This window comes from Tamandua tetradactyla, chromosome 17, assembly GCF_023851605.1.
Source record: "Tamandua tetradactyla isolate mTamTet1 chromosome 17, mTamTet1.pri, whole genome shotgun sequence".
NCBI lineage: Eukaryota > Metazoa > Chordata > Mammalia > Pilosa > Myrmecophagidae > Tamandua > Tamandua tetradactyla.
In genome coordinates, this window is record NC_135343.1 from 28,140,451 (window position 1) to 28,154,230 (window position 13,780).

At 32.3% G+C, this 13,780-nt stretch overlaps 1 protein-coding gene across 2 annotated transcripts in view; it reads right to left on the bottom strand.

The window, feature by feature from the left end:
* PPP4R3B (protein phosphatase 4 regulatory subunit 3B) overlaps positions 1 to 13,780 on the bottom strand; it is an 85,685-nt gene that overhangs the window by 14,115 nt on the left and 57,790 nt on the right. The window contains exons 12-15 of one of the 2 annotated variants that reach the window (XM_077134269.1): positions 10,897 to 11,066; positions 5,366 to 5,505; positions 4,771 to 4,934; positions 3,124 to 3,326 (exon numbers count right to left, since the gene is read on the bottom strand). In XM_077134269.1, coding sequence (XP_076990384.1) covers positions 3,124 to 3,326; positions 4,771 to 4,934; positions 5,366 to 5,505; positions 10,897 to 11,066 — 677 coding nt within the window. Of the gene's footprint in view, positions 1 to 3,123; positions 3,327 to 4,770; positions 4,956 to 5,365; positions 5,506 to 10,896; positions 11,067 to 13,780 lie in introns of both variants that reach the window. The other variant, XM_077134268.1, reaches the window with a different exon arrangement.

The following is a 13,780-nucleotide window of genomic DNA, read 5'->3' on the forward strand; positions in this document are numbered from 1 at the left end:
ATACCAATTCTTTATCAGATATATGATTTCCAAATATTTTTTCCCATTCTATAGGTTGTCTTTACACTGACAGTATTCTTTGAAGTACAAGAATTTTTAATTTTGATGACGTTCAATTTAACTGTTTTTATCTTTTGATGCTAGTGATTTTGATGTCATATCCAAGAAACCATTATCTAAACCAAGGTCATGAAGATTTATGCCTAAATTTTAAGAGTTGTACAGTTGTAGGTCTTCCATAACATTTTTATTTTGGGGGGGGGGACAGTCTGGGAATCAAACCCAGGTCTCCTGCATGGAAGGTGAGCATTCTACCACTGAACCACCTATGTATCTCTTCTAAATACATTTTGAGTTAAATTTTATATGATTTGAGGTAGAGGTCCAACTTGATTGTTTTGGTTGTGGATATCCAGCTGTCCTAGAACCATCTGCTGAAATGATTATTCTTTTTTCCATTGAATTATCTTGGCACCTTTTGTGAAAAAACCTGCCACATTTAACTATATGAAACAAAAGCCAAGGCTCAGTCAACATTTCGGGAAAGCTTCTAGTATGAAAGAGGCGAAACAAAGCAAATAAGAATGACAACAATAAAGGCCCATGAAGAAACAACGAAATTTTTTCTGAAACAAAGTAACCAATATACCACATAACAATAGTGAAGTGGACTGTCTTCCAAGTATGGAAGAATGTTTCAAAATCAGGGAAACGATTAATATAATTTATCGCAATAACAAATTAAAGAAGAAAAATAAAGTATTTCCACAGAGGTCGAAAAGGCTTTTGATGGAATTTAAGAATTACTCTTCACCCATTGAAATAGCAAAAAGATAGATCTTCCTTAAACATTTTCCAGCAAAAGTGATAGTTTTTAAAATAGTGATAGCTTTTATACCTTTAAATTTCTCTATCAAATTGCACTGGCTAATAATCAAGAATAATGGTTAAATCGTAATGATGGTGGCATTCTTGTCTTGTTCCTCAGTTTAATAGAATGCTTCTAATACTTCTTTCTTAAGTACAAACTAGCTTTTGGTATGAGAATTATGTATCGTATTAAAGAATTATTCACCTATTCCTACTTTACCGAGTGTTTTTATTTGGAAATAATTATAAAAATTGCAAATGCACATACAGAAATACACATCTGAAATGACATATGCACAAGGTCATGTATTGTAGAATGATTGTAATTGCAAAAAACTGGGCTCAACATTAATGTCCATCACTAGAGGCTAGTTACAAATTAAGGTATATTCAAAGTTTGGAATACTATGTAGGAAGTTCTCTATGTCCTGATATGGAAAGTTCACCAAGATAAATTTGTTAGGTAAAAGCAAGACGATGGAGGGTTCTCTTCTTGAATCAGTGGCAAAAGAAGTTCATTTCAGCAATCCACTGATGGCTTCTCATTCTGATGTTAAGTATTTTTCCTCAAAGTAAAACAGACACGTTCATACCTGTTCTACTTAATTTAATTAAGAACCAATAAATTTAATTGTAGTGATCAACACTAATGAACTGGCTAAACTAAATGAGCCACTGGTGGTGATAAATGTACTACCAATTATAAGTGTGGCCAGTTTGTTGAAGAAGCAATTAAATCAGTGCTTTATGTCTGCGAACTCCTACCTTAATTTCAAATTTCTGTGATTATATATACAGAGATTGAGCAATTAATGTGTTTTCAAAGAATAAACATTATTTTTCTCCCTATCCCCCCAAAATATATAAAACAAATGTGTCAAAAAGGGTGAAAAATGTGTTTTGTGTTTGCACTTCATACAACTGGCTCATAATTTAAAATTATCTGGAAAGATAATAAATTAAAAATTCAAGGAATTAACCCATAAGAGAGAATAAAAATATAAATTAATAGTAAAATGGCAGCGAAAAGACACGAAAATTATAAGACTAAGCTAGACGATTTGACATGCAAATAATAAGTTACAGTATAAAAACATAAAATTTCCCAAAATGGAGGATAAAATCTCAAATGCTTCCAGGAAAAAGAAAGAAAAATAATCACAAATAAAGCATCAGGAGTCTTTGGGCTTCTTTACAGTGATAAACTCAAATTTCTGAGAAAAAACTACTTCTAATCTGGTTCTATATTCAAATTAAATTGTCAATCAAGTATGAGGGCAGAATAAAGAAATCCTCATACATTCAAGGCCTCAAATTTTACTTCTCATGGGATTTTTTTCCACAAGGAATTGAGGATATGCTCTATAAAAAAATGCTAAAAAATCATGAAAGAGAATGGAGATGGGATCCAAGAAACAAACAAGAAAGGAGAAAGGTAAAAGGAAGCTTAAAACAACAGCGGTGCAGCAAGTCTAGAAAGCAACTAATTTAGATTGGAATACGATGGCAGACTTCAAGAAAGATGTTTCTAAGGGAGGAACATGTGAAAACTGAGAGGTTTATTCACATTAAGACAAATATAAGATTATTTTAAAAAGCAGTACTATGAACAGACAACTTACAGAAGGGTAAATTCAAAAGGTTAATATTCAACCTTACTAATAATAAGGGACACGCAATTGGGAATGAGATGTCATACACTGTCTCCCCTACCTACCTTGCAAAGATTAAAAACAATTATTAACAACAATAGCAATGCTACAAGTAACCAAATACACTCACAGACTGCTTACAGGAATATAAACTGATACAGACTTCTGGTGAGGAATGTGACAACGTGTGAAGACATTCTTCTACTATAATCTACCCAATAAAATAATTAAAAAAGCAAAAACACTAGAAACAATTTAAGTGCTCCAAAACAGAATGGGGGGGAGGGAACATGCTTACGATATTATGATAAATACAGACAAAAGGAAATTCTAGTAACCAACAATATTTTAATAACAAAAAGTTTTTATAATGAATAAACAAAAGTAGGATACAACTGTGTTTATAGGTCTCAATTATGTGGCAAATAAACAAAACCATATACCTGAGAAAATTCAATAAGACATTAGCAGGCATTTTCCCTGATGACAAGTTTTTCTTCTTCTTTAAAATTGTTTTTATTATCCATATTTTCTTCAATAAAAATGAAATAGTTTTATAGATGAAGAAAGCAAAGCTTGTTTGTAGTGTTATTACACATACCTTGGTGGCTGTTACTGATGTTGCCAAGTTTGTAGTTTTGGAAGAAGAACCATTAGAACTTGCTGGTGGTGTCTGACCTACTACAGATTTACTGTTCATACTGTTTGTTCCATTAGTAGCAGTGGTAGAGTGGGAAAAAGTAAATTTGAAGCCACCAGAAGATGTCCTTTTGGGAAGGTTTTCTTTGTCTTCACTTTCTTTTCCTAAAGCAAAAATAAAATTGTGAACCTATATCAATAAATATTGCTAAGTCAAAGCATCTGAAAAGAGCAATAACTTTTAAAAATGACTTCTGTATTCTAAGAGCTAAAAGAGTAAAAACTGATGTATTCAATAATAAGTCTTTATTAGTCACAGTCTCAGAAATCTCAGGATTAAAAATGACCTTAAAAATCATACAACAAACTCAGCCATTCTATGCTAGAATTCCACATTGCTGGCAAACAGGTATCTAGTGTACATTTCCAAGGACTCATTAGCTGTCTGACACTTCCTTTTATTGTTCCTTGTAGTTTTCACTCACTGACTCTACACACCTATACTCCTTGTAACAAATCTAATAACCTCTCCTACAAGTGAACATTTCAAATGCCTAAAGACAATAATCATGTTCATCTCTTCATCTCTGAATATTCCAGGTTTCTGCTTCTTTTATGATGACTTAAGGGTCTAGTCACCTTTAACATTTGGTTGCTACTATTTTTCTATATGGTTCTTAATAGTGTGGCACCCAGAACTGGATGCAGTATTTAAAATATGGCCACACCTGACTCTTTTGACAGTGGTAAGGACAGTGTCTACAATAAGTAAAGGCAGAAGAATTTGACTACTGAAAGGTACATATTCCATAAGACATTTTAATGGACTTATTTATAGCCCCAACCTGAAGCAAACAGAACTTATGGCATTAATGAGTAGAAAATGAGTGAGGGTGAGAACAAAAGTTCCAGGGAAAATTCAGTAAGAAATCAAGGAAACACTACTAAAGAGAATTGCCTTAAAAAAAAAACCTCACATTCAAAAATCATAGAATAAAGTCTAAGAGATGTTTTAGTATTTCAAACAAAATAGAATTTTCATTAAACATTAAAGATGATATATGTAGGACAGTATTCTAATAATGATCATCAGTTAATACAATTAAAGCGATTAGCTCTTTTGAAAGATACTGGTAACATCTTTACTTTTATAAAGCATATTAAGCATTTTTCAGGGGAAATTTTACTGCTATTCTTCTCTTGATGTATCTTTATGCAATTTCTATAATGACTTAAAAAATTTTAAGAGCTAAGTTATTTCTTTCAGCTCAATTTCCCCAGGCAGGAGTGTTGTGAAAGTTTTCTGTGGATCTTTATAGTCTCTATTATTACTGGAGATTGTTATTTATTTTAGAAATAAAACCAAGAATCCCATGGAAGGCAAAATAGACAATGCAATGTCTAAATAGCAAATGAATAGCAACACAAAATGACAAGCTTCAAGAAAACATTTTAAATATGAAAAGAACTCCCGAAGAGCTTTGGAAAAAGTGCCTAATTTTAAAAGGGCATAATTCAGTATAAAGTTCATGTCTTTCACACTTCAAAACTGAGTAATTTCTGTAGTAAGAAAGAGGATGCACTACACAAAAATTAAGAATTTTAGTACCTTTTTTGGTCTCCATAAATTTTTCATAACTATCTGGAAAATCATCTTCTGGCTTAGATTTTTCCACTGGTGCTGCAACTGCTTTACCGTCCTCCTCTTCGTCTTCATTAAACCACATTTCTTCATCCTCTTCCAAGGCTTTTGCATCTCTGCGAAATCTGTTACTACGCAATATAGATGGCACACTGTAAGAAATACATTACAAATATTGAATACTGATTAAAGTTCATGACCAGATTAAACTTGAAGGAAAAAAATATGTATACTTAAGAGGAACTTTTGATGTAATTTTAACAAGGCATAATTTTATCATAATCACCTTAGTCATAATATAAGATGTAACCAACCAAAGCATGTTAGAATGTTGCAAATTAAAGTAAAAATTCATCTTGATTTATAACACAGGATAATAATTTATTACATAAAGGATTTAGGAGTTGAGAGGGGGAAAACCTTGGCTGCCTACATAACAACCCTGTGCTATCTACTGATGGAAAGAAAATTCCTGGGGAGATTTCACTTATAAGAGCCAAACTACACACAATTTTGGACACAATTTTATAAGCTATAATTGCAATATTAACTTAAACAATACCTGTTCAGTTTCTGATTTTGTCTGTCTTTCTCTTGCTCATATTTAGTCTTCAATCCTTTGAATGTCTGAACATATTCAATCGATTCAAGGGCCTTATAAAAGTTCTCAACTATATGTGCAGTAAGAGACTTGATATCTTCCTGTATAAGCACAAAATTTACATTTCAAATATAATCCCATGCTTGTTAGGAGAAAAACATTTTTAAAAATGCCTGTAGTACCCAAAGCTGATCAAAAAAGGTTTTTCAAAATCACCTTCCAAAAATAAATGTCCTAGTTTCCTTATAAATGAGCCAGTACTCCAGAGAAAACTTGGAAAAAAGGAGAAGCAAATTCGCTGCAGTCCTTTTGGGAAACTATAAAGAATGTGTGAAAAGTAAATGGTTTAGTTTGCCTTCTGTTTATTTTAGCATTTTACAATTTAAAAGTAGTTTCATATACAATTTCACTTGATCCTCAAAGCTGGTCTGTGAAATAGGGCTTATTACCCCATTTTACAAAAAGGAAAATTGAGGCTCCAAGGGAGGCAGAATAGTCTGATAAAGAGAACACAGTTGGTCATAGGGCAGATGTTGAGATGTATATTTCAAAATTAAGTGTTATTTAATGACTTTCGATTTAACTGTAATAAAAATGGAACAAAGCCTTACCTAAAATAATGAGCAGAGATTCCTTAAACTGTTATATATACAGATCTGATGAACTGGAATTTCACTCTAGTGTATGCCTTTAGTCTTCCAATGGTGAGATCTTTGTGACACAAACTGTTAGCAATAATAACTTCTAAATTCTTCTTCTAAATTCTAAATGAACCAAACTGATTATTGTAAATTTATGGGTGCACATTATAAATGACTCCACAGAAATAAGAACTATAGAGGATCCTATGAAAACTGTATGCCAACAAATTAGATAACCTAGATGAAATGGGCAAATTCCTAGAAAAACATAAATTACTTATACTGACTCAAGAAGAAATAAAAGATCTAAGAAACCAATAACCAGTAAAAGAGATGGGATTAGTCATCAAAAACCTCCCAACAAAGAAAAGCCCTGGATCAGACAGCTTCACAGGGGAAATTTACCAAACATTCCAAAAAGATTTAATCCCTATCTTGCTTAAACTCTTCCAAAAAATTCAAGAGGAGGGAAGAATTTCCTGACTCAATTCTATGAGTGAAGCATCACCCTTATACCAAAGCCAGATAAGAATACCACCAGAAAACTACAGACCTATACCTCTTATGAATACAGAACCAAAAATTGTTAATAAAATACTAGCAAACCAAATCTAATAGCACATCAAAAAATCATACACCATGATCAAATGGGATTTATCCCAAGTATGCAAGGATGGTTCAACATAAGAAAATCAATAAATGCAATACACCACATTAATAGAACAAAGGGAAAAAAATCACATAAACATCTCAATTGATGCAGAGAGGGCATTTGACAAAATCTAGCACCTTCTTGAAAAAACGTTTAGAACACCAGGAATAGAAGGACATTTCCTCAACACAATAAAGGACATACATGAGAAACCCACCTTTAACATGATACTCAATGGTGAAAGACTGATTGCTTTCCTGCTCGGATCAGGAACAAGACCAGTATGTCCACTGTCACCACTGTTAATCAACACTGTTTTGGAAGTCCTAGCCAGAGCCAGCAGGCAAGAAAAAGAAATAAATGCATCCAAATTGGAAAGAAGTGAAACTTTCTCTGTTTGAAGATGATACAATACTATAAACAAAAAATCCTGAAAAACCCAGAAGAAAGCACTGGAATTAATAACTTAAGCAAAGTGGTGGTAGTGGTGGGTACAAGATCAATATGGAAAAATCAGTTGTGTTTCTATACACTAGTAATAATTTATATGGACAAATAAGGGACTTGGAACAGCCAAAGTCATCTTGAAAAAGAAGAATGAAGTTGGAAGACTTGTACTTTGCAATCTTAAAACTTATTACAAAGCCACAGAAATCAAAATAACATGTTACTGCCACAAGGACAGATATATAGACCAATGGAATTGAATTGAAAGTTCAGATATCAACTCTTATGTTTATGGACAATTGATTTTGAGAAGGGTGCCAGGCTCACTCAATTGGGAAATCAAAGTCTCTTCAACAAATGGTGCTAGGAAAACTGAGTGTCTATATGCAAAAGAATAAAGGCAGACCTCTATACCTCACATCATATTAAAAAATGACTTGAAACTGGATCAAAGACTTAAATATAAGATCAAAACTATAAAATTCTTAAAAGAAAATGTAAGGAAACATATTTAGGACCCTGTCTTAGGCAATGGTTTCTTAGAATTTACACCCAATGCATAAGCAACAGAAGAAAAAAACAGAATAGGACCATCAAAATTTAAAACTTTTGTGTATCAAAGGACTCGATCATGAAAATAAAAATAAAAGACATCCTACAGAATAGGAGAAAATATTTGGAACCCATATATCTGATAGAGGTTTAATACCCAGAAATATAAAGAAATCCTATAACTCAATAACGAAAAAGACAAACAACCCAATTAAAAAATGAATATAAGACTTGAATAGACATTTTTCAAAAAAAAAAAAAAAAAAAAAAAAAGGAAAGGAAATACAAACGTCCAAAAGGCCAATGGTGCTCAACATCATTAGTTATAGGGAAATGCAAATCAAAACACAATGATACAACTTTACACTAGAATGGCTACAATTAAAGAAATGGGAAATTGTAAGTACTGAACAGAATGTAGAGAAACAGGAACATTTATTCATTCTTGGTGGGAATGTAAAATGGTACAGTCACCATTTTGAAGGTTCCTCAGAGAGTATAGAATTACCACATGACCTGGCAATCCCTCTACTAGGTATATACCCCAAAGAACTGAAAGTAGAACCTCAACAGATAATTTGCACACCAATGTTCAGTGGCATTATTCACAATTGCCAAAAGATGAAAGTTAACCATATGTCCACCAACTGATAAATGGATAAACAAATTGTGATATGTGTGTGTGTATATAATGGAGTATTATTCAGCCATAGAAAGGCATGACGTTCTGATATATGTGACAACATGGATGAACCCCAAAGACATCATGTTTGGTAAAATAAGCCAGACACAAAAGGACAAACATTATATGATCTCAAAGATAAGAAATAATGAGAATAAGCAAATTTAGAATTAGGAACTAAAATATAGGTAACCAGGGCTTGGGTAGGTTGGGAGTAGGGATTGGGGAGTTAATGATTGAACTGTACTGTTTCTATTTGGGTTGATGGAAAAGTTTTGGTATTGGACGGAGGTGACAGTAGTACAGCACTGCAAATGTAATTAGCAGCACTAATTATATACTTAAATGTGGTCAGAAGGGTAAAGTTGTGATTGTACATAAGTTACTAGAATAAAAAAAAAAAGGACTGTACTACACAGTGAACCCTAAGTTCACTCACATGGACTGAGTTAACAGTACAATTATAAAAATGTTCTTTCATGAATGATAACAATATATCACATTAATGCGAGGTGGTAATAAAGTGGTATATTAGAAATCTATTATATTTTATGCATGATTTTTCTGTAAACCTAAACTTCTCTAATTAAAAACAAAACAAAACAAAAATCCATGGTTGTAAAGCAGCTTATTAAAACAAAAAATTAAAATAACTCATAACTTTAAAGATAACAGTAAACACTACAACATAGATCACTTCTCCAAAAGATACATCGTAATCTAGTTGTATACAGAATTTTAGGTCTTTAAGCAAGTTTCTTTAGACATGTGAATCCAAAAATATGCAAAGAAAATTACAATGTGGGGAAAATGGTTCTGTTTTACACTGAACAAAAGGACAAGTTAAGTTTTGGGGTTCAATGTGCATTTAACCACCCAAAATTATTTTCAAAAAAACACGAATTTAATTATGGGAATAGGAATGGGGTTGAGAACCCTACCATTCTTTTAATCAGTATCACACCAAAAATTTTAAAGGAAAAACATAAAAGCCAAATTAATCTGAGTGAAATAAGACACACACAAAAGGAGAAATACTGTATGATTCCGCTAATAATAAATATTTAGAATAAGCAAATTAATTGAGACATAAAGTAGATTAGAGGTTAACAGGACCGGGGGAGCAAAAAATGGGGAGCTGCTGTTTAATGGGTATAAAGCTTCTGCGTGGGGTGATGAAAGTTTTGGTAATGCTGTTTAATGGGTATAAAGCTTCTGCGTGGGGTGATGAAAGTTTTGGTAATGGATGGTGGTGATAGTAGTATAACATAGTAGTATAACATTGTAAATGTAATTACTGCCTGAATTTTACATTTTTTTTTTTTTTAACATGGGCAGGCACCGGGAATCGAACCCGGGTCCTCTGGCATGGCAGGCAAGCATTCTTGCCTGTTGAGCCACCATGGCCCGCCCCTGAATTATACATTTAAAATGACAAACAACAAAAAAAATAACCCCTATGCACAAAAAAAACAAAACCAAAAAACCCAGTCTGATTTATTAGAATACTATGCTGTATTCTGTGTTCTGAAACCCGGGTTCAGAAACCTACTGAAGTAGTTATTGATGTTTCTTCTTTTCTAAAAGGCTAAACACTATTTCTATTCCCCCAATCTCCATTCTTCAAAAAATAGTACTCTCGACAAGTGACTGCTATAAGAAAAACACTCCAGTCAGCCAAGTAATCTTCATATGAGGATAGCATGTCATCGGTTCTGACTTATAAGAATACAAACTAGAGAATGAATTTCTAACTTTGTTATTTTTTTCAAGTCCTTTCCAACCACTTAGCTTTGGAATGGTTTCAAAGTGTTATAAATTTGTTGTACAGGTTCTACAGTTATTTGTCTTATCCCTATTAACCATAAAGTCCCCTCCAGGTCATTTTATGACAAAATGTTTGTTGCTTGAAAATGAGTTGGGACATAAGCTTCTAGTTCTGAATGTGCTGCTAATCCAATGGATATTCTTGAATCAATCACTTAATCACTGTAAGTGACTTAGTTCCCTCATTGGTGAATAAGGCAATTGGAGTAGTACATCAACTTTCTGGTCTTTTTAATTCAAAATTCCATGACTCCATCCTACCTTTTATACATTATACCAAAAGAACTATATTTCAATTATTTTCTAATCATTTTTATCACTACCTCTACAATAGAAAGCTACCTTTTCCTAAGAGATCACCTGAATGGCATGCTTGACTAAAATGTCCATATATGCCAAATATGATCCTGAAAGGTTTGGCCAATAATAATGGGATTGAAAACAACACAGACTAAATATGGGATAAAAAATTACACCGAATTTCACTTTTTAAAATTTCAAAATTTAAAATACTAATATGACAACTATAACCATATGGCAAATAAAAAAGAATAACTGATTTAAAATTTTTTAGTTTATTGGAGAGATTCTAAGACACATGAAATTAGCAATTTCAAGAGAAAAAGAAGAATTCATTTTGATTACAGATAATTCTTCTACTCTACAAAAAGTCCTTTACTATACAACTTACCACTCTTATGAATTCAAAAAGCTCAATTACAGCTGAATTCAACAGATTGTACCGAGTTCCATTATCCAGAAGAGCATTTATAACTGGTTCAAAAAGATTTCCCTTGGTGATGTAACGATTATAAAATTCATCTTTAAGGCCAATGATCCGCCTCATAAAGCGAAGAGCACCTAATTTAAAATAACACAGGGAATAAGTAGGTGTTTTTATTTACTACATGTTAATTATTTACACAAGTGTTTCTGCCATAAAGCAAATATGTGTTCTAAAATAAAAAAAAGAATACTGTGCTCTGAAAATAATTAGGCTTTCAGAAAAAGAGATTTAGGGAATCTAAATTTAGTTGCATTCAAAATTTGTACAACATTGTAACCAGAGCTAACAACAACAACAAATTTGGTATTTGGGAAATAAACTCCCGAGGCAGGCAGTTCCATGGCAGAGATTAAAAATACGCAAAACCCTAGACCAGATAAGCCCTGAAACCTAGAGTTAGTAGCTTCTCCAGAACATCAACCAGTTGCATCCCTCTACCTTATAATTTCAAAATTCCTTTTCAACATGATGTTAGAATGGTTATTGCCAAAAATATCTCTAAAGAATGGGAGAAGGATCAAAAGAGGAGGAGTTATAACAGAGAAGACAGAACTTAACAAATGAATATGACTACTGAATCATTATACTATCATTTCTTCAGTATCTTAGAGTAGTTAGAAGCAAACACCTGAAATGGTGGAATTGTAACCCTATACCATACTTTGAAATCTGTTCTGAAACTACTTGTTAAAATAGTTTTCAATACTTTGTATACAAATGCTTTTTTGTACATATGTTATATTTCACAATATAAACTGTTAAAAAAATACACAAAAACCACAGAACGCAAATGCTGGCAGTATTTTATTTAGAGTAGTCCTTAGTCCTGATGGATGCTGAGACAACGCAGCGAAAGAGGAGCTCAAAATCAACAGGAGGAGGATTAAACAATAAGGTGGGCACAGGAGTAGCACAGCCTCCCATAAGCCAAGACTACCTTGTATGCTAGTGTTTCCTTTTAGTCTTATAATACAGCAAAAGGGTTCCTGCTGACATTATATTTCTGATGGAAGGCAACAGCTCCACTCATTATTCCAGTTCCTTTTGCCTTGGAAAATTCATTTGTGAATCAACACTACCCCACATTAAACTGACATCTCTTGCAGGAGACCCAGGCTCAATTCCCGGCCCATACATCAAACAAACAAACAAAAAAACAAAAAAACCTGACATCGCCACTCCCTTATTTACCAACTGCATCTGAGCTATTTTGCCTCCGATAAACATGCACTATGGAAGGTCAGATGAAAAGAACAACAGGGTAATAAATAAGCAGTATAATTTGGCATTCCACATTTTAGAAAACTGAAAAGAAATGTTTCTTTTAAATAGTCTTTTCCCTGGCTAAATAAGGCAAGTAAGCATTACTGCTAAAGTTTTTATGGAACAGAAAGGACGTAATTTTAATCCTTTATTTTTATGTTTGTTCTTTTCTTTTCCCCTATCTATTCTACAGATATCACTAGCTAAATAAACTTTTAACACACAATGCTCCTGATTTTCTAAGACAGATTGTCATTTCAACACTTTGTTAATGGATGTAAGCTATTACATAAAGTCAAGTAAGTCATTAAATAAATAAACCACAGAAGATATAAATATATGTTAACTGTAACACCTAACAATTGTGGGGAGAAGTGCTAGACTTTTAACATCACCTCTTACTGCAGTAAGATAAGAAAAAGTTTACTTAAGATTTAAAAAGACTTCAGTATGAATTTTACTATATTCGGTAAAGGTATAAGCAAACATGCACTCTCAAAGACTGCTGGTGAATAAATTGACATGCATGCAAAGCTATAGTTACAACAGTACTGCTTATAATAATCACAATCTTTAAACATTTAATAATAGAGACTAGTTCAATTATGGCTTATCCATATTATATTAATTCAAGTATTCTGTAATCATAAAAAAAAGGACTATTTATAGAAAGACAGGCAAACCTATAATGAAAACATCCATTCTTCCAAAATTAATACAAAAATGTAATGAAACTCTATTTAGAAGGAATAAAATAAAATTATTTTGAAGTTACTGTGTAAGAACAAATGTACAAGAACAATGAAAAAAATTAAGAAGTGAGGGAGGGACTTTGCATATATTAAGCCTTATAACAGAGATAATACTACATGTGGCGTAAGAATAAAAATTCCCATTTATTTAAATCTGTTATCCAGAAATACACATAAGTATATATGGTAATTTATTGTATAACAACAGTGATATTTTAATTCAGTAAGAAATATGGTTTATATAACAAAAGGTGCTGGCACAACTGACTACCAATCAGGAAAAAAAAAGCTAGATTCTCACTTCATACTGTATGCAAAAAATTTCAGATGTATTAAATATATAAATATAAAAAATTGAAATAATAAAATTATTAGAAGGAAACTTAGAAGAGTACTTGTATAATATTAGAATAAAGGACACTTTCCTAAGTAAGACCAAGGAAAATATCCAAAAGCCCTAAAAGGAAGAGAAAAAATGTGTTGGAATAAAGAATTTTTAAGCAGTTATGGAAAACAATACAATAAAGTCAAAGGCAAACAACGAATAAGCCTGGGAAATTATTTTTTGAAGTATGATAAATTAATGTTTCTATTATACAAAGAGCGCCTACAAAATCAGTAAGAAAAAGAGGCAAATCCTAACAGATAAAATGCAAATGGCACTAAAATTGAAGATGTAATCATGGAAAATGCCAATTAAAAATTTGTATCTTTCATCATCAGACTGATGGCATTATTTTTTAAAAAGTAGTAACACTGAGTGCTGGGAAAGT